At 49.4% G+C, this 19,323-nt stretch overlaps 1 protein-coding gene across 1 annotated transcript in view; it reads left to right on the top strand.

The window, feature by feature from the left end:
* The window catches only part of CTNNBL1 (catenin beta like 1), a 47,585-nt gene extending 34,883 nt beyond the window's left edge, over positions 1-12,702 (top strand). Inside the window, exons 13-16 of the mRNA XM_059480717.1 lie at positions 1,013-1,093; positions 6,581-6,718; positions 7,311-7,383; positions 12,459-12,702. Coding sequence (XP_059336700.1) covers positions 1,013-1,093; positions 6,581-6,718; positions 7,311-7,383; positions 12,459-12,547 — 381 coding nt within the window. The 3' untranslated portion in view covers positions 12,548-12,702. The remainder of the gene's footprint in view (positions 1-1,012; positions 1,094-6,580; positions 6,719-7,310; positions 7,384-12,458) is intronic.
* Positions 12,703-19,323: the final 6,621 nt, after the last annotated feature.

Raw genomic sequence — 19,323 nt, 5'->3', positions numbered from 1 at the left:
TGAGTGCTGAATGTGTCTCAGTCTCTGGGCTGCCAGGCTGGGAGGGTTCTTGCCCAGGGTGCAAGAAAAACCATCCTCCTACCTGCCTGGTGCTGTCACAGACCTTTGTTCTCTCATTCACATTGTATCTACAAACTGCAAAACTGGACATTCAGTGCATGGCCTCCACATCCCCTGTGCTCTTGTTTTCTGGTGCCCTTGCATATGGGAGTGACAATTCTGTCCTGGGTTGTGTCTCTGCTGAAACCTGGCCCTAGAAGATAATCTGCAGTTTTACATTGTGCTGGCTCTGAGATCAGGACAGTGTGGAAAGGTGCCAGTGTGTCTGGTGAAGCTCTTTTGCAGAGTTTAGCAGTTGCTATGGTACACATTTAACGCTCTCCACTCTTCTGCTACAATGTTTCATTTTAGTGGTGTTTGCTCAGGGAAATTCTTCCCAAAATATTTACATGGTGGTGGATAGATCAAAGCTTTGCAGAAAAGAAATAGCTTTTGCAAACGAGGGATCCCAAGAGATTTGTAAATTCTGCCACTGGGAAAATACTGGTTCCTTAGTATTCCTCATTAGTGTGTTTTAAAGGTGTTTTTCATAACCTGTTCTACCAATTGTAGATAATTACTAGACAGGATTTCAGCTGCCCTAACACAATTCAGAGGAGAGTGGGAGAGCTGGAACATCCAGCTCAGATAGACAAGTCCACTGGGGAAACCAGGAGCCTGGAGGACCACAGCACAGAGAATGAGCTGGGGACACGTGCCTGTTTGCTGCCATTTATCTGGCACTGATGGGACTGTGTTCCCATATAGGATGACATCCAAAGCCTGCAGCCCCAGCGTGCTCATCCAACCAGCACTTGTACCCTCCTTCTGTAACATGTTCCTTCCCAGGAGGGACAGAGCTGCCTGTTGCGTTGTGAAGGCTGAAGCTGAGAGGAAAAAATTGCAGGAAGGATTAAAGATGATTGCATTGCTCTTTTTTTCCTGCTTATGTCTCTCTCTTCTGCCCTTGCAGGTTGATAGGCTGATGGAACTGTATTTTAAGTACCTGGATGCAATGCAGGCAGCTGATAAGAAGATTGATGGGGAGAAACACGTATGTATTGCTTAAGTTTTGCCAGGCCATGTCTGTAACACCTCTGCACAGCCATGTCATCTGTACAGGACTTCTGGCTCAGCCAGTCACTGTTCTCAGGTGTGCCCTCATACCTGTGCTGTTCCTCTTAATCCTATTACCTCGCTTTCCAAGTTCCAGGTAGTCTCAGGTAAAGTGGGCCAAGGATTTCTCTATAAGTGCTTCTGGCTGTCTCTTAGAGTGAATTTTATTAGAAGTACCTAAGTCTGTCTGTGCTTCAATTTGCCTTCGCTTTTACCTGGCTGCAGTCCTGCTTGGTTTGGCAGATGGAGAGCAGGTGAAATGCAGAGAGACAATTACATGATAATGTGTGAGGCCTCCTACCCTGGTCTGCAGAGTTGTGATCAGCAATGAGGAAGTGTCTGTGTTGATGAGTTGGCTGAGGAGCAGCCAAGGGCTGTGAGCTCTCTGCACACCAGCAGTGAACATTTGAGTGACACGAGCCTTGGTACCGCACAGCACTTTCTTGGAACTGAGGCTGGAACAGACCTTTTGAAAGGGAACGAGCGGCTGGAGTCAGGAAGCAGCTTGCAGAGCTGTTAGCCAGCTTGGCCAGCTTCCCACAAGATTATCTGTATCAGTGCTGGGGAGGGTGTGAGATTGATTAGCACCGACGGAGAGCGATGGCTGCAGCTGCCGTCGCGCGCGCCGCGCTCTGCGTGCCACGGGCAGCCGCCCCCCGCCAGGCCCCGACAAACAGCTGCCTGCCCGCTGCCGAGGCTGCTTCTCCAGGCACTGCCAAACATTCCGAGGGCATCAGGGCACTGCTGCTGCTCAAAGAGGCACGGGAGTGAGTGATGAATGGAGCTGCTTTTGCTGCCAGCACTCAGGCTCCATATGGGCAGTGGCACTACTGAGCGGTGGCCTGGAGGAAAACAGCGTTTACCCTTTCCTGTTTTCCTTCCATGCTCTGTCCTTCCTCCTCAGGACAGGGTGAGAAATTATTTATTCTTTATGCTTTGGCGTTGGTGTGGGGGCTTTAGAACTCAAAAACCAGATTGGATTTTTTCAGTTGAAGCTTTGTAGTTGGAGCTGCTTGTACAGAGCCCTAAAATACCACGTGCAGAGCAAGGGTATGTGCCCTTTATCCAGGAACACCCTGGAGCAGCCTGCAAACGTTAACATCTGTAGCAAACAGCCAGCACAAAGCAGGAGTGGAGGGAATTTGAGTGTGAAGATGCTTTTGTGGAAGCTTTTCAATTAATAATATTAACCCATTCGTGTCTACTAAATGCATAAGAGAAGTAAAACTAAGGAATGTCAGATTCTCCTCCTGTATCCAAAATAAATGGACCTCAATTCTTTACCTTGTGTTAGAGCTAATAATAGGATTTGGCAGAAGCATCTCATGGGTGCAACATATTGACCACAACATGTATAAAATATGATATTCGAGTTCATTCCTAGCTTGGAACACTTTTGGAGAATTATCATTTGCTTTATTTTGTAGCATCATCAGATGGTCAGTGGGACATGGTCTCCTGAGATCTGAAGTTGCTCAAGTGTTTTCTCCTTACAGAAATAGGCAAAAGCCATCATTCTGTCTGTCACATCATGGCATTGTCTGGCTGTGACAGGATTTATGGGGCACTTTAGTGTTCCTTGTTGTGGCACATGAATCACTGAGGTGGATTGTATGAACACTTTAGAAATGGTATTTTGTCACTGGGGGGGCTTTTAACCTTTCCCTTGCAGTAGAGGACATGGTACCCCAAAAATCTGGTATAAAGATCCTCACCTTTTTCCCTGCTCCATGGAAAAATGAAACTTGGTGAGATTTTACAGGTTCAGCCTACACTAGCAATACTGAGATCTAAGTCTGATGGACAGAGTATCCTGGTGTAAGTCTTGCATTACAAGGAGCAAAAAGCTGCTTACACAGGGAATGACTGAGTGCTTTATCTTTAGTAGTGCAGCTGGCATAAGAAGTTTCTGCTCTTGTAGTTCTCCTCCTTTTTATTTCTTTTAGCTTGGCTTATTTTAGTGATTTGGTTTATAGCCCTGCTTTTCAGTCTATGGCAGTGATGGTAGGGGAATAGCTGAGGGTGGGAGGGAGGGGAGGAATTTCTGTTTTGAGGAGGAACAGTTGTAATAATCTGCACCCTGATTTAGATTGTGACACCCTGATTTAGATTGTGAAACAGGATGAGGTCCTGTTACCCCTTTGTTTGCTTCAGTGGAATCTATTCAGAAAGGTTCAGAGGTGATAACCTGGTGATTATCATAATTGCCATGGGAAACCCAGGAGCAAAGTCCATGAGAGCATTGTCTCCAACACCTGATGCCCATCTTAGCACTTTTCTCAGAGTTTTTAGTTAATGAAAATATCTTGTTCTCCTCTCAATTTCTTTAATTATTTCTGTAGGAAATGGTGCAACATCCTGTGGCCTTCACCTCTCTCTAAAACGAGGTATAATTATGGGTGGCAGCAATAGCCTTGATGATCTCTAAAGATGGTAGGAAATGACAAGAGATAGTTTAATATTTTTATAGTTCCACGGAAAATTATGCTCATCAGGTTTATTCAATAAAATATTCTCACCAGACACTTTGTGCTATAATGACTTACAAATTATATGCTAATTGTGGTACAGCTCAGCCACTCCATCCTTGAGAGAAAGAAGTGGAACTCCTAGGATGAGTGAGGTATCCACAGGTGGGGATAACAAGTGGGGTTTTGTTTCAGCCTATCCTTTCAGTTTGGTGTAGAAAGACTGAATTGTTTGGAGCTGTGCTGAGGGCAGGACATGATGGCTGTGAGCGTGGCTCTGAGCCTGTGGTCTGAAGGCCCTTCCTGAGCATGTTTTGCATCCTTCAGCTCTCCCCAGTATTACAGACTGAAAGTAGCAAGGGGAGAGACTCCATCCTTAGAGTGAGAGACACATTGTGGTGGTTGTTCTGGTGCACAGCTATTTGGAACATGCTCATTTCTGCCCACCTGGATTGGCCTTCCTGTTCCACGTGGTGAGGGTGTAAAACCAAGATCCTGGGTGTTCTTTGTTGTTGATCAGTATCATTTTGCTCTGCCCAGCTGTGCAGTGTGTGCTGGAAGGTGAGTGATAGATGAGGAGGGAGAAGGATGCAGAAATCTCCTCCAGTGCCTGTGTGGAGCAGTGTGATTTTTGGTACAGCACTGGCACATCCATCGCATCTTTAGGCTTGGAGTCTCTACCTGACACCTCGAGGCCTGTCAGTCCTGCCTCATTAGTGTGAGAGAAGCTCATTTTAGCTTCACAGAAGCCCATCTTATTGCTGTCTTCTCCCATCAGCAAGGGGCATCTCAGCACATATTGCTGGCAGATTAGAAATGGCACCTGAGCGCTCATTTGGAGGTTAGCAACTGACAGCTTTGAAAGAGAGTCCAAGTGGGAAAGGGGCTGCTTGCTACTGTACTGCAGGCTGACTAGCACTGAAAGGGTGGCTGTGGTTTAAAAAAAAAAGGACTGTGAAAAGGCACCTTAAAACTGTACTTGTCTTCTAATTCATATCTGCTTAATTTACTGGCACAAAATAATCTCTGCTGAGAGGGGCTGTTGGAGCCACCACCGCTGTGTAATCGAGACCGCGGCTGCCTGGATCCAGCTCCTGTGATCGCCGTGCTCGGATCAGAATACAGAGCAGACCTGGCTTTTGTTTCTTGCTCTGGAGATTCAGAGTCCTGGCCTGTGGATGTTTTTCTGCTCAGGAATTTAGCACTGTTGAGCAGAGCAGCCATTGAGCCTGTGTGCAGTGTGGAGCGTGAGCAGTGGTACAGGAGTGAGTGTGTTATCTTTCTTGAGTGTTTTTTTTAGATAATTCAGTCAGCGTTCAGCTCTCTCACTAGCCAAACTCATCATTGTTCAGCTTTAGAGACCAGATTTGAGCCATTTGGCATGGATTTATGGTGAGGGAAGTCACTCTCTGCACAAAATTAGATTTTTCTATTTACTGGCAAGAGCTCACATGCAGGCTTTGCCCAATCATGCCTGTGCCTATGATTTTGAGAACCTGGAGTAAATGACAGTCATGCATGTGTTGGAGTCATCAAGATCTGATGCTAAAGTGTCACATCTGAGTGTAGCCAAAGCAGTTGATGTCACAACACAATTAAGAAGGCACTGCCTTCTAAACTTGTTCTTTTACTGGCAGACTGGATTTCTAGGAGGAAAGGAGAAGTATTCCACTACCAAAGCTTTCCTCTCTCTTTCAAGAGGAAGTAAGAATCAGCTAAGTCACTCCATCAGATTTCTATCCAGGGAGCATCCATTGCCCTCCTCCAGGGAGAATTGCACAGGTCTCATTTTCCTTCTTATGCCTAAACCTCTCAACTCACCACGAGGTGTGAGGGCTTGGCTTGACAGAACAGCAAAATTTGGCATCCTCAGTCAGCTTCGGTGCTGGTGCCTGGGTTCCTGGAGCACATGCACCCGAGGAGGCACGTCCTGAAGAGCGTTGCAGGTGATGGCTCTAATGAGGAAATATTGCTCTGGTGGTGTGTGCCCACCTGCCAACTGCTGTAGAATAAATCACAGAGCTGCTTCCTTTGTTTAAGAGCAAATCCTGAAGACAAACCCCAAAATGCAAAAGGTGACAAGTGACACAGTTGTTTGGGCCTGTGAGGATGGAGCACAGGCACATCCTGGGGCCAGCTCAGAGGAGGCTGCTCTGAGCTCGCTGCTGGGTGGCTCTTGGCAATGTTTTGAAGAAGATGAGCTCTCTGGGCATGAGGAATGGAATGGAATGGAATGGAATGGAATGGAATGGAATGGAATGGAATGGAATGGAATGGAATGGAATGGAATGGAGGGATGGAATGGCCTCTTTCATTCTTCCTCTGGGCAGGTCTCTCTGGTGAAACTCATATATACAGAAGAAGGATTGATGGTGGGTCATCATTCCCATGGGAGTCTTTGGCTAAAAAACCCTGTCCTGGGTCTGCCCTGGCTGCACCCCTTAGAAACAGCTGGAAGAGCCTGGCTGGGTACAGAAAAGCAGGATTTCCAGATGTGTTTTCTCATGTATCAGTCAATCATGAAGCTAGAAGGCTGATAGCTCTTAGAGTGTGCTGGAGTCATGTTCTGCACTGCTGAACAGCACCCTCAGATGGCCAGTAAAAGAGCAGGTTTTGTTCCATTCTGACAAAGAACTTGTAAATCACGGATACATGGGTCTGTTCCATAGTCACACACTCTCACCCCTCAATGTAGAAATGTGATTTGTATGTTTAAATTAAAATTTTGACTTGCAGATCGACACACTTCATGACCAGCAAAGGCAAAACTTCTTCAAAATGGAATGAAATGTTTTGTGAATTTAAATGAATTATTAAAAATACTTCTTCTGTGAGAAATATATGGCTGATGTTTGGGGGAACAAAACAATTCTTAAGAAACCACAAATTCGACCAATATTTTGCCACTCCTGTGCTCTGAGAGAATTCTCACACCTTTCCTTTGTGTGGCTTTACAGGACATGGTGCGTCGAGGAGAGATCATAGACGATGACATGGAAGATGAATTCTATCTCCGTCGTCTGGACGCCGGGCTCTTTGTGCTGCAGCTCATCTGTTACATCATGGCAGAGATCTGTAATGCCAATGTTCCCCAGGTAAAGCTGCATACAAGGCTGGCAGATCATCTGTGTTTGCATTCATGGGGCAGACAAGGCTCTAAATCTTTGCAAATACTGTGTTGAGTAATTGTTTCTCTAATTTCCTTTTCGGGAGGAAACCTCCTGTTTATTGCACTTGTGTCCATACAGCTCCATCAAGTTGCAGCAGATAGGGCATTAGTGGGGACAGAAGTTGATTGCTGTCACTAAATTCATATAATCAGTGTGAGCAAGGTCAGGGTTTGAAGTGGAAAGGCCATGTTGATGCCATTGCTGAGAGAGCAGGGGGAAGGGACATGCTCTCAGGAGGTCTCACAAAAGCACAGCTACAGCTTTTCTTGATGTGTGCAAAATGCTGCATCTCTGCTTCCTCTGTGAATACATTGGGGTTTGTGAATGCATTCTGTGGCTTCTTATTTCTGTGCCATGTGCCTTCCTTGTTGTTCCTGAGCAGATGCTGAGGGCTGCCAAGACTGAGTTCGTTTTTGTGGTGCTCAGGTCTCTGTTTATCCCTCAAAGTGGGAAAAAGTGGGGCTGTGCATGGACTCATGTTGAAAATCTCTTTCTTCTCTGTCCTATTCTCCATCAGATTCGTCAGAGAGTCCACCAGATCCTGAACATGAGAGGCAGCTCCATTAAAATTGTTCGACACATCCTGAAGGGTGAGTAGAGATATTTTTGTGCAAGTCTCTCATCGCTACCAGGGACAGCTTGGTCATGGCTTTGCAGGCTGAGCCTTCACATGTAATTCTCCCTGGCTTCCTGAGCATCTCCAGGCAGCAGCTGAGCAGTGTTCTGAGATCCTGGCAGGGCAGGAATCACCCTGATTAGTGGCATGCTTTGCTTTGCCTCCCAGTTAGGACACTTGCTGTAGCTGCTGTCAGAGAGCAGCACATCACTGCACGCTTCCATCAGCTCCAGCCTGGCTGGAATTCACTGCTGACATTAACATGAGAGTAAATATTTAAGGGAAGTGCACATGCCTGCTAGAGGGAAGAATAGTGGAGTCTCATCTTTCATTAACATGGCCTTGCACTTTACCATCTGCACCATATTAGTACCCGTGGTGTATTTGTCTTGTTCTTAGTGTCAAATTAATAGGGATTATAGCATTAAAGTATCCTCCATAGCTTTAAAATGTAGCTGTTGTGATTTGCAATCCCAGTTTTAAAGTACTGCTTGTTATTTTTAATGCTCATGGTGAATTAGAGCAATGCCTATTTGAGCTGTAGCCCTCCTTTGCAGCCTGCTGTCCTTCAGCAGCAGCAGCCAGTGGAACTGGGGGAGAGAAGGGCAGGACTCAGCCTCTTCCCATGGCCCCTCAGAGCTGAGAGGCTTAGTGAGAACAGCAGGGGACCAGAGCTGCCTGGAGAAGATGCTTCCTTATGGAATGTATCTGCTCCAAAGGGGCTGTGTTGTTTTCAGTGTGAGGAAAGGAGTCTATTTTTCTTCTGGAGGGAAGGGAAGCTTGACAGCATTTCTGGGATAGTGGGCTGTATTTCACTGTTTCTGCTTTCTTGGGGAGCAACAATGTTCTCCTGGGCTTTTCTTGCCCCCACTTCAACAATGGCAGGTACACTCAGCTTATTTCCTGCAAAACCTGTCGGTTTTCTCCCTTCTCATATGCAGGAAAAAAGGAATCAGAGGGCTGGCTGCTATGACAAAATCAAGAGTGATTTTCTGACAGTGTGAAATTACCTGCAGCTATAGGCAATCTCTTTGGCCCCTGTCTTTAACAATGAAGTGCAAGTTAATGCCTGCTGCTGAGCAGGGGGGCTGCATAGGATGTCTTTTCTGATTTTAATTCTGATACTTGAAAATTCCTGCCTCTAAACTGCCCCTTTCCAACGTGGACTATGGCCACATCCCTGTTCAGATTCCCACACTTGCCCTGGGCCTTGTGTCCCTGGGGGAGTTGTCTGCACACCCTGCTGGATTTGCACATCTCACGGTCACGGCTCTGGGGTGTTGACTTACATACCAAGCTGAATTGGAGGGCAGCTGCATTAAAATTTCATCTGATTCTTTCTTTCCCAGACAGTGACTTGCATTGTGAAACTTTCTCTGTGCTTGCATCGGGTGTTGCAAGCTCAGGGTCGTGCAGGTTGGAGCTCTCAGCAGCAGCACATTCCCTGCCTGAAGGGGCATGTTGGCTTCTTAATAATGCAGGGATGGGTACAGAGTTTGGGCTCTGACTGCAGCTCTCCCCAACTCTTAAACTTGCTAGTTTTAGAGACTTTTAATGACAATAATCATAACCTCAGTGATAAATTTATTAGTAGATAAATTTCTTGTGAAGTCCTGCAGTGGGACCTGAGAAGCAGCACTGGGCTCAGCTGCAGTCTGGGCTCTGAAATTTGAGCATTTCAGTAGTTACACACCTGTGTCCACATGCACAGTCAGCACAGATTCACCAGCCTGTAACAGCAGCAGCACCAGGGACATGCACCTGCTTCTCTGAAGGAGTCACTTCCCTGGACACAGCTTCCCAGGGGAGCCAAGGGGTTGGAACAGAGATTTGGATGTGGAGCCTGCAGTTTGCTGCTGGGATGCTGGGGTAGCAAGGGGCTTCCAAAACTTCCCTGGAGTCAACTGCACAAGACTTTATTGCAAGTGCCTGAGAGATCAGGAGCTTGAGCCTTGGCTGGAAAATGTTTCCAGGCTACTTCCCAACTTGCTCTCAGGACAGATGAGGGCTGGTTTATTTTTACTTTTCGTTCAGTGTTTTGCTCTTGTTCAGTTTTTATTTCTATTTTTGCATACTAATTAGATGCTCAGTTTTTAGTTTGATTTTTATGGCCTACATATTCTCCATGTTTCTCTGGCAACCTGACAGCTGATGGATCCCTTGGGGTGGCTCAGAATTACTTACGATGCAAGCAAGGAAGCGAGACTGTTTTCTTATGGTGGAGCTTTCAAGGGGGAGGAGTGGGCAGGGAATAACAGGAGGCTCATTAATGCATTTCTGCAGGCTGACCAGTCCTCCCACACTTCCTTTTTCTGGAAGATCAAGCATTTCTTGCGACAGGACAGTTAGTTTATGCTTTGGAAGAAAACAACTTGAGTGGTGTGTACCTTGGCTAGGGAGATGTTTTGGGGATGGAGGCTGGATTGGGGATGGCAGCAGTGTCTGTATCTTGGGGTGGTGCCTGATCTCCATCTGTCATTGGGAATGGAGTGAGGCACAGGCTTCTCTGAAGTGATACTTGGCTCTGGAATGGCAAATCTCCCTGTTCCTCACTGATCCAGAGGGACTTGCCATTGATCCTGGCTACCTCAGGAGCTCTGTCAGAGCTGCTCCTGCTGAGCCCCCCCTCACACCTGGTGTCAGGTGAGCAGGCACACTGGGAGCTGGGCATGTGGAATGTCTGCTGCACATTCCAGCCCAAACCTGTTAGCACAGGTGAACACAAAGGAAGGGTCAGTGTGCTCTGAGGATGGAGCTCAGTCTGGCTCACGGTGCCTCCATCTGTGCAGGCTCCAGAGCTTCCAATATCCATTACAAGCCTCAGTATTTCCCAATTGATTTTTACTGTTCTGTAACCATTGTATTTTGTCTAATGAAGCAGAAACCAATCTTGGGCCCTTTCCCTTTGTGTAGCTACAGCAGTGTGTAAGCTCTGGTTAACTGTTGGCAGGAGCAGCTTACATTTGATTTTTTTTTAGCAGTCTCAGTGAAGTGGTGGAATTTTAAATAAAAAAGTAAATACATAAAATCTCGGTTGGAGATTTACTTTTTTAAGCCTGGTTCTGGGGGTTTTATCTGGTGTCTTCAAGCTGCTAATGCTTCAAATGAGCATTAGCAGCTGTCATAACCCAGTAAACATTCTGCCTTAGATTAACAGGGGTTTTAGTCTTACAAAGCCTAGATGTTTAGAAGGAGAAATGCTGAGCTTTTGGACAAGATAAGAAGAATTTGTGTCTTGTTTTTGTTTGGGTGATCTCCCAGTACAAAGGAAGGGCAGTGTCATTAGTGCCACTCAGTGGCTCCCTGCTCCAGCCCTAGTCCAAGCAGTCTGGCCATCCTTACAGCTGGGAGCAGAGCTGCTGGCTGTGCCAGGCTTGGAAACCATGGCTGTCCCTCACCTGGGCTTGGAGAGGCCACTGCAGGTGGGAAGTGTTGCCTTGGGCTGCAATAAACTCCATCACACATCCACTGCAGCTGTTCCAGAGGCACTTACCCTGATGGGGCTGCTGGGGACAGAGCTGGCTCCTCCAGCTGCCCCAGTACTCAGGCTCTGGTACTGCCTGAGGGGAGAGGGGAGCCTGAGCTAAGAAGGGGACCCCATCCCTGTGCACTGGGATCATCTCCTGCCTGAGTTTGGATTCCCAGCCCAGCCCAGAGCCCGCACAGCACGGCAGGGCTGAGCTGCCTCCCAGCAATCAGTCCATGCACAGGGAGCTACAGGGAATCCCTCCTTGCCAGGAGCTTTCTGCTGCTTTTAAGAGCTGTGCAGAGCAGCTCATACACTGAGAGAAGCTGCCCTGATCTGGTCCCTTCGCTGGGACAGTGGGCAGTTCAGGTTCACCTGCAGCAAACCTCAGCATTACCACCTGCTCATGTTGCAGGTACCAGAGCGGTTTATAAATATTAAAAATATTTTCCCAGAGGCTTGGTAAAGAACTCTACTGCTTTTACATGGAGAGAGAGAGTGTGTACACACAGGAGGGAAGACTCCCACATCAGCTAACTTCTGCCTGTCCCCACTGCTTTCAGTGCTCCTGTAACAAAGGCTTTGATGGAGCTCAGAGCGTGTAGCTGTGCTAAATGTATAAATATTAAAGCAAACTTTCTGCAGCAACTTACCATTCAGTGCTGAATACAAGCTGTTCTGTTTGTTTGGAAGAAGCGAAAGAATGCAAGCAGGCAGAGGCAGGGAAGTGCTGTCTTAACCATCAGCCTGCTCCTGATTCCTCAGATTTGTTCAGCTCCTTGCTTCTGCAGCTCAGAACCTGCTTTTCATATTTTCTTTTTAAACCGTCTTTGAAAATGCAGGTTGTGGTTGCAGGAAGGAGGGAGCTGGTAGGGGATGAGAGCTGCCAGCTCCAAATGAATATCAGGGAGGAGAGCTACAGAGGGAATGTTTAGTTCTGTGCTGTTTGGCCGTGTACATGGATGGGCATGACTGTGGTCAGGGTCTGGTGTCCTCTGCCTGATGACAAGTAGTTTAGTTTGTAGTTAAATCTCAACTGGTGGCTTTTCTTCTGTGTGGTTAAAAGCACTGGGTAGATGGAGGAATTGGGGTCTCCTGGGCAAAAATCCTCATTCAGGATACTTGGACAGTCAACAGGTTAAACCCAGGGTTGGGAATGATTGACAGTTGTCACAGACCCCGCCTGACCTTCCCTGATGTCACTCAGTGTCCAAAGGAACCTGGGAAGCTGGTGATTTGCAGTGATTTATGGTACTGTTGGCATTTCTTTGGCATAATGCCATGACTCCCATGCCAGGGAATGGGTGCTCCTGGGTGCTGCTGTGTGTTTGGGCCAGAGCAGGGAGTTCTCTGTGTCTGTCTGCCACAGAAGCTTTAATGAGTGTCAGCAGGTGTTTGTTACGCAAAGCTTTAACCCTGGGGATGGGCAGGAAAACTATCAATGCTCCTTGCATTAATTCCCATGTGGCTGTTTGCAGTAGTGTGGGTGCAGATTCCTCTGTGGTGTGTGCAGGAGTTGTGGCCCTTTGTTTGTTGCTGTGGCACTCAAAGCCTGTGTCCCTGTGCTCTCTCTCTCCCTGCAGAGTACGCGGAGAACATCGGCGATGGGAAGAACCAGGAGTTCAGGGAGAGTGAGCAGAAACGGATCCTGGATCTGCTGGAGAATTTCTGAGACACCTCTGTGTCTGCCCACAAGGACCTGGCGCCATCCTCCCTCCTCCTGCCCCTCCTCCAGCCTCTCTTGCACGATCAAAGTGATGTTTCTATGAAACTGCTTCTAAATGGGATTTGGGAGATATTAAAGATAGTTTGCTTTTTTTTTTTTTAGTTGCTGGTTTGTTATTTGAGCAGTGTTCTGTGAGTGGGGCTGCAGCTGCATACCCAGCACAAAGCCAGCATGAGGTTCTCATCTTTTTTATCTTTTCCCTCCTAAATCAAGCTGCCAAAGATCAGTGTGAAACAATACAAATGTATGTGTGGCAGGGAGGGCAGAGAGGAAGCCTGCCTGGCTCGAGAGACTGTTGGCAGGTTATTCCAGCCTGATCCATTAATGAAAATGTACAACCCTTTCTCTGATGAGAACCAGGGAGGCTGAGGTGGTGGTGTGTGTCCAGTTCATCCCTTCTTCAGTGGCACTGAGATCCAGGAATTGGCCACATCAGCCATTCCTGTTACATCTTCCCAAAGGTGAGTGGGAATTGAAAGTAGGTTCTGGCACAGGCTGGTCACTGTTCCCTCCTGAAGAGGGAAAAGAGGGAATGTGTCCATTGGGGTTTTACCCAGAAACTAAGAGTGAGGGGAGGTAAGCAGTGCCATCCCCAAATTCCATTGCCTTGCTTTCACAGTCAGTTTTTGGTCTTGGCTGTGCTTGTTCAGTAGAAAACCAGTGTTGTGGTTCCTGGACAGGGAGCTTGGCCCTTGGAGCAGCAGCAAGTCCCTGAGAGCAGAGGGATGGCCCTGCCTGCCCCAGGGAAAGGGGCCACAGCTCATTCTCATCAGCCACAGTGTGGTTTTGGGTGTCATTGTGCCAGACTCAGTGCTTCCCTGAGCTGGGACTCCCAGCTGGGATGGGAAGTAGCAGAGGATATTTTCCTGCATCCTCTTTTCTGCTGCTGAAGTTAATGACTGTCATCACAAGCCATCGTGGCTCCCGCAAGCTGGGCCGTGCCTAATTTAGAGAGATTTGCATGCTGGCAGCATTCATTTTTTATCTCCAAGAAAAATGCATTGTCAGGCAAGCTTAAAGGCTTCCTTCAATCCTGACTGCACAGGCACTGCTGGCCTGGTGCTATTGAACACTGGTGTTCAGGGCATCAGCATGGAAGTCGTGGCTTCAGCAGCCACAAAAAGCTGCAAAAATATATTTCTTTTGTGCAGAACTTGTCAAATTTCTCATTTCTTTCTTCTGTTTTCAATCTGCTTCCTTAGAGGTGTTTTTTCCTTTAGTTTTCAGATGTGTTTAGGTTTTTACTTGATTTTGGGAATCATTCCCTTTCCTCACCAATGGAGTTGTGGTCAGAGCTGGTCTCTGGTTTCCCCTGGAAGATAACTGGCTGTGTCATCACACTGTGCTTGTGTTGGAGGAGCTGAGGAGAAAGGGAGGGATCTCAGACAGAGAGTTTGAGGCAGGGCAGAAAGAGGACTTAGTGAATGTGGAACAGCTTCAGGTGAGAAGTGGGGGAGAAAAGGGCAGGGAAGGTCTTGAGAAAACTTCAGTGAATTGCCTAAGGGCAAGGTGAGTTTAAATCTGAGTGCCCATTTTAAACCTGGTTTTGCTGTTTGCTGCATGTGTGTGTGAACATGTGATCCATGTGATCATTTCCATGCACAGCTGGTGAGCTGCTGTGGGTGTGCAGTGCATGATCCCTGCTCTGAGTTGGCTCCTCTCAGATGGGGAAAACCTCCTGCAGCATCTGCTGGGAGTGAAATGTTGGTCACTGCCACGGGGGGTTGTGCCAGTGAACTCACATTGGAAGCTCTTGCAGCAAGGGACAGGGGCTGGAGGAACCAAAAGTGTGGTGCTGTGGTGTGTGGGTTCCCTGGGGAGCAGGAAAGGGTCCTGGCACTGCTCCAGCTGCCAGCAGTCAGTGCTGTCCTGGATCAGGAGAAGGAATGGGCACAGCCTATGGTGGGGCCTGGGCTCAGCAGCATCCTGTGAGGTGAGATGGTGTTCCCTCTGCAGGGCTGGGGACAGGGTGCCACCCCTGCACTGTCCCTCACAGTTCTCAGGGCTGTGGTGCTGCCCCTGGGGAGCAGGAGTGCCTTGCCATGAGTATTGTGTTCCCCAGCTGAAAGAAGAATTTGTGGGATTAGGGAATGGCAGTGTGTTCATCCCACCCAGCCCAGCCACTGTCCCTGTGATGGATGAAGGTGCTCCAGATGTTGCAGAGGAATTTGTGCAGAGATGGTTCCTGCAAATCAGGCTTTTACAAGGTGGATGACGAATTATTCTCTTCTAATTTCCAAGCTCTTTCAGAGGGAGGAACCCCACTGCTCCAAAGGAGCCCACTTGATTTTGATCCTGGTAATCACAGCAGGCCCTGCCATGCACCCACGCTCTGGCCCCACACCCCACTGCTGGGAAACACTGGATCCTCTGCCTTGGTCCTTGGGAGAGGCTGGGGGCCCACCTGGGCACACTGTTATTAATTAAGGTAATTATTCAGCTTAATGTGCTGCTCCTAGCCAGCTCATTTGTGCTGTCATATTGAGCAGCACAGAAAAGCCTTGGAGGTGTGAGGATGAGCACCCCAAGTCTTGGCAGTTGTGGAGAATGACGTTATTGTAATTGAGGGAGGATTAAAAGGTGGAGCTAATAACAGATTTCCTTGAGGAAGCAGCCATAGGCTGTAGACAGGGGGATTTGTGCCCTGCTTTAACCCTGCTGGTTCTGTGGCCCTGGAACAGCAGCATCACTGTTGGCTTTTGAGCTAAATGTGGGTTTTAGGAGAGGGTGCAGGACTGGCACAGCCCACAGGCAGCACCTGTGGGACTCTGGGCTGCTGGGAGTGATGGCAGGGACTGGTGACAGGAGCCTGGTGGCCTTGGCTCCTCTGTGAGCCCTCACTGTGCTGAGCCACACTCCCCTGCCCCCTCTGCTCTCAGAGTACCAGGCCAGCCTTGGCACAGGGCAGCAAAACATGCAGGGACAGAGACCCCTCCCCACTGTACCCCTCCCTGGGCTGTGCTTTCTCATCTCTGATTGTAAACAGATTTGACTGAAGAGGTAAATGAGAAGGTAATTAGAGGGAACATGATGGATGGGGCACTCTGGTGATGGGAAGGAGGAATCTTGCCCTCCAGGAGAAAGGAGCTGGCAGAGTGTTGTTCAGCAGAGCACCCACGGTGCCTCACGCCTCCCTCTGCAGCAGGATCCTGGGGTGCAGTGGGGGGAGCTCTGACCCCTGGGGATGCCCCAGGCTGAAACCAGCTGTGGGCAGTGGCTGCTGCAGGCAGGGATGAGCCTGTCACCCCGACATCTGGACTGTGATGCCCTTTTGCCAGGGAACTGTTCAGGGCTCTGCAGCTGAGCACCAGAGCAGGATTTAAAAGTAGGAAAGCAGCAAACGATGAGGGAGATGCTGTCCTCGGTCTGTGGATTCCTCTGCTCCATGGAGGTGCTTGCCCCGGTGGGGTTTGGTTGGGCTGAGGCCGGGCTGGGCTTGGCTGGGGCTGGGGAAATCCTGGTGCAAGTCCTGGGGAAGGGGGAGGGAGAGGGATGGTGACACCATCCCTGCAGTGGGAGCCCCAGTGCTGGCTGTGTCAGGGCGGGTGGGAGCACTGGATTCCTCCTGCTGCGAGTGGCAGGAGCTGATGGCATTTCCCCCTGGCCACAGGAGAGAGGCACCAACCATCCTCACTGTGTGTCCAAATCCATCTTCAGCTGCGCTCCCGGCTGAGCCTCCCTAAACGGGGAGAAATGAGTGTAAATCATGTCTGAGGAACATCTCCTGATATCCCAGTGGAGGGACTGAGGCTGTGCTAAATACAGTGAGAGGCTGGCAGCACTGGGAGCAAACCATCAGCTGCGAAATAAGTCACTTACACTATTGATTTTGTAAAATATTTTTTTTCTTTTAAGGCCTTGCTCTCAGGGAAAGCTTTTCTCTTGGGGCAGGAAATTGTTTGGAGGCGGAAGGGGTGGTTGCTTTGTGGTATTTTTTGTTTGGTTTTTTTTTACATTTAATTTTTTTAGTGCTTAATTGTTTGGAAAGAGGGAACTGTTCCACAGTGATGGACACCTGTGATATTGCTCCTCTCCATCAGGAACCTGGTGGTGGGTTCTGCAGAGGAAGGAGTTAATGGCCTGGAAACGGGCTTGAGTTCTCTGAAGAAATAATTCTTTTCAAGTCATTTTCTTCTGAATTTTATGCTTTGGAGACTTCCCTGTGCAGGGGCTGCTCTGGGCAGAGGCCTTTGAGTCCCAAAGCCCCCATATGCTGGGGGTGGGGGGTTCCTGCTGCCTTTCCCACATTGTGCTGGGACTCTCAGGGCTCCCCAGCATGGGGAGCCAGAGACACAGGGCTGTGACCATCCCAAAACAGGCAGGGGGACAAAAACACCGCGTGTCCCTGCCCAGAAATGCTCCCACTGCTCTCCCAGCCAGGTCATGCCACTAGGCAGGGCTGTGCCCCAAAACCCCTCTCCTGCTGGGTCTGTTATTTTTGATGCTGTTGCGGCTGTCGTGGTTTGGGTGGGTGGGTTGTGTTTGCTCACCTGAGCTCCCACTCACTGCCTCCCTGGCTGCTCCCTCCCTGCTCCAGGGGATCCAACAGGCTCTGCTTCCATGGCTGGCTGTGCCCAGGATGATTTGTGCGGGAGCAGGCTCTAATGCTGCCTGGCGGGAGCGTTGTTTTCCTGCAGCGCACGCAGACCTTTGCAAATAATCTAATAATGCAGGAATGTCAAACTTCAGCTGTGGAAGGAAATCCTTTTATACAGGAATTGTCAAGTCCCTAAACAAGTATCAGAAATGAGCTCGGTATCAATGTGGAGGGTGTTTATTCTGCCCGTCAGAGAGATGAACAACCCAATTCACTCTCCCAGGCAGATGCAAATTCCAGTGTTGGCTCCTGGACCTCAGGAGAGCTCAGAGCTGAGCCTTGGGGTGCCCTGCATGAACCCTTAAAGAGGTGAATTTCAAAATAATGCATGAGGCAGACCCCAGTGCTGCAGCAGCTCTGGGGTTTGGGGTTTGAGGTTTTTTCTTCCATTTGCTGGGCAGCTTTTGCTGTCAAAAGGGAACATGAGGTGTTGGCATTGGAATGAGCACAAGCAGTACTCAGGAGCCAGCAGGAAGGACCAATGCTCTTGCTTTCATTTTGGGTGTCCTTGGGCAACTCCAGGTTAGAGCTGTGTCCCCAGGGATGTTCTTTGTGCCTCTCAGGGTCTGTGTGTCCCCCTGAGCCTGATGGCCTGTGAGGTGCTGCTCATCTGGCTGTCCCCCTTCCCCTTCCAACCCCATCCAGCTCTTCTGAACTCCACTACACCCTCCAGCTTTGCAGGCTGCCTTTTCCTGATGGACAGGTGTCCCAGGGAATTCACATGCAAACCTCACAGGCACACGAGCTGTGCCCACGGTGGATGTGGTGCCTCTGGGATCTCTGGAAGTGCCCGCTGCTTTCCTCCATCTGGCGAGTGCCCCCCCGAGCAGCACTGAGCAGTGGGCAGAACCCGGCGCTGGCAGAGATAAGGAGTGTTTCATCCTCGAGAGCGAGTCCCTGGGCCCGTTCTGCTGAAAGAGAAGCCCTGTGAGGGCGGTGCCGGCCGTTCGGAGCAATAACGAGAGAGCAGATAAGGGACCCGCTCCGCAGCGGTGCTGCTGGCTCTGCTCCCGCCTCCGTGTGCGAGTGAGCTCCCCCCGCATCCCTGTCACACCACGGGGGCTGCACCCGCAGCAGCAGCACCTGCCCGAGGCCTCAATGGATTACAACTGAGGAGGAGAACCGAACCCTCACAGCGAGCTTCAGACTCAGGCACTGGCACTTTGCTCTCTGCTGGGTCCTGCAGAACCCCAGTCCCTGTTTTTCATCCACTGTGATGGCAGAAAATCTGCTGGAAATGGGACTTAATTTAGGCTCTGCCTCTGGAGGTGTTCCTGGCTCCAGGAGGAATTTATGCTCTTTGCTTCCTCCTGACATGATTTAAATATCTCAGGTGGTGCACGGGCAGGTTTCAGCCCTCGAGGTGCAGCTGCATGGCCTCGGCCTCCAGTGGGGATGTGCTGCCCTCGTGTTGGGGTGCAGGAGCTGGGCTGGAGCCAGGAGCCCCTGTCCATGCCTGGAACGTGCAATCACCACTGGGTGACATCTGCAGCTCTGTTCTGGCTGCACCTGTGGGTGGGAGCTTCCCAAATTGGGGTGCCAAGTCTGGGGGAGCACAGTTCATAGCTGCCACCTCAGTGTGGGCCTGGTTTTAGTCCCTTGCTGGCCAGTGGCAGAGGGTGGACCCTGGGCCAGACAGCAGCCACGAGACTGGGCCAGTCACCCAAAATGTGGAGCACACGAGTGCTTGGCTTTGCTGCTTCTCCTGTTGCAATTGACCCTGTGCACGAACTCCATCTTTCAGTACATGAACTCTCAGTGTAAAAACCCCCTAATTCAGGGCTTCACAAACCCCATCCTTTGGCACATGAACCTCCCTGTTTCAGTGCATGGGGTTTGCCTCCACTCATGCCTCTGGGAGATGTGATGCTTTTGCTTTGCCAGGATCCAGCCCAGAGCTGCTCCCTGGCTGAGCTGTGTTTGCTCAGCAGCTCCAGGCAGCTTCACCTCAGGACACCTGAAGTCCTTTGCCACTGGTGCTGTTGCCATCCCAGAGTGAGACCCTCTGATCCCAACCAGTCATGGAAACTTGTAAATGCAGCTGGGCATGGCTGTGGTGCCCATTTGTCTGTCACTGCTGCTCCCTCCTTCCCTCAGCTTATAACTCCAGAGGGAGTAATGAACT

This window comes from Ammospiza nelsoni, chromosome 12 (assembly GCF_027579445.1).
Source record: "Ammospiza nelsoni isolate bAmmNel1 chromosome 12, bAmmNel1.pri, whole genome shotgun sequence".
Taxonomy (NCBI): Eukaryota; Metazoa; Chordata; class Aves; order Passeriformes; family Passerellidae; genus Ammospiza; species Ammospiza nelsoni.
Note: the sequence above shows the minus strand (reverse complement) of the source record. Positions and strands in the feature narration are given on the sequence as shown.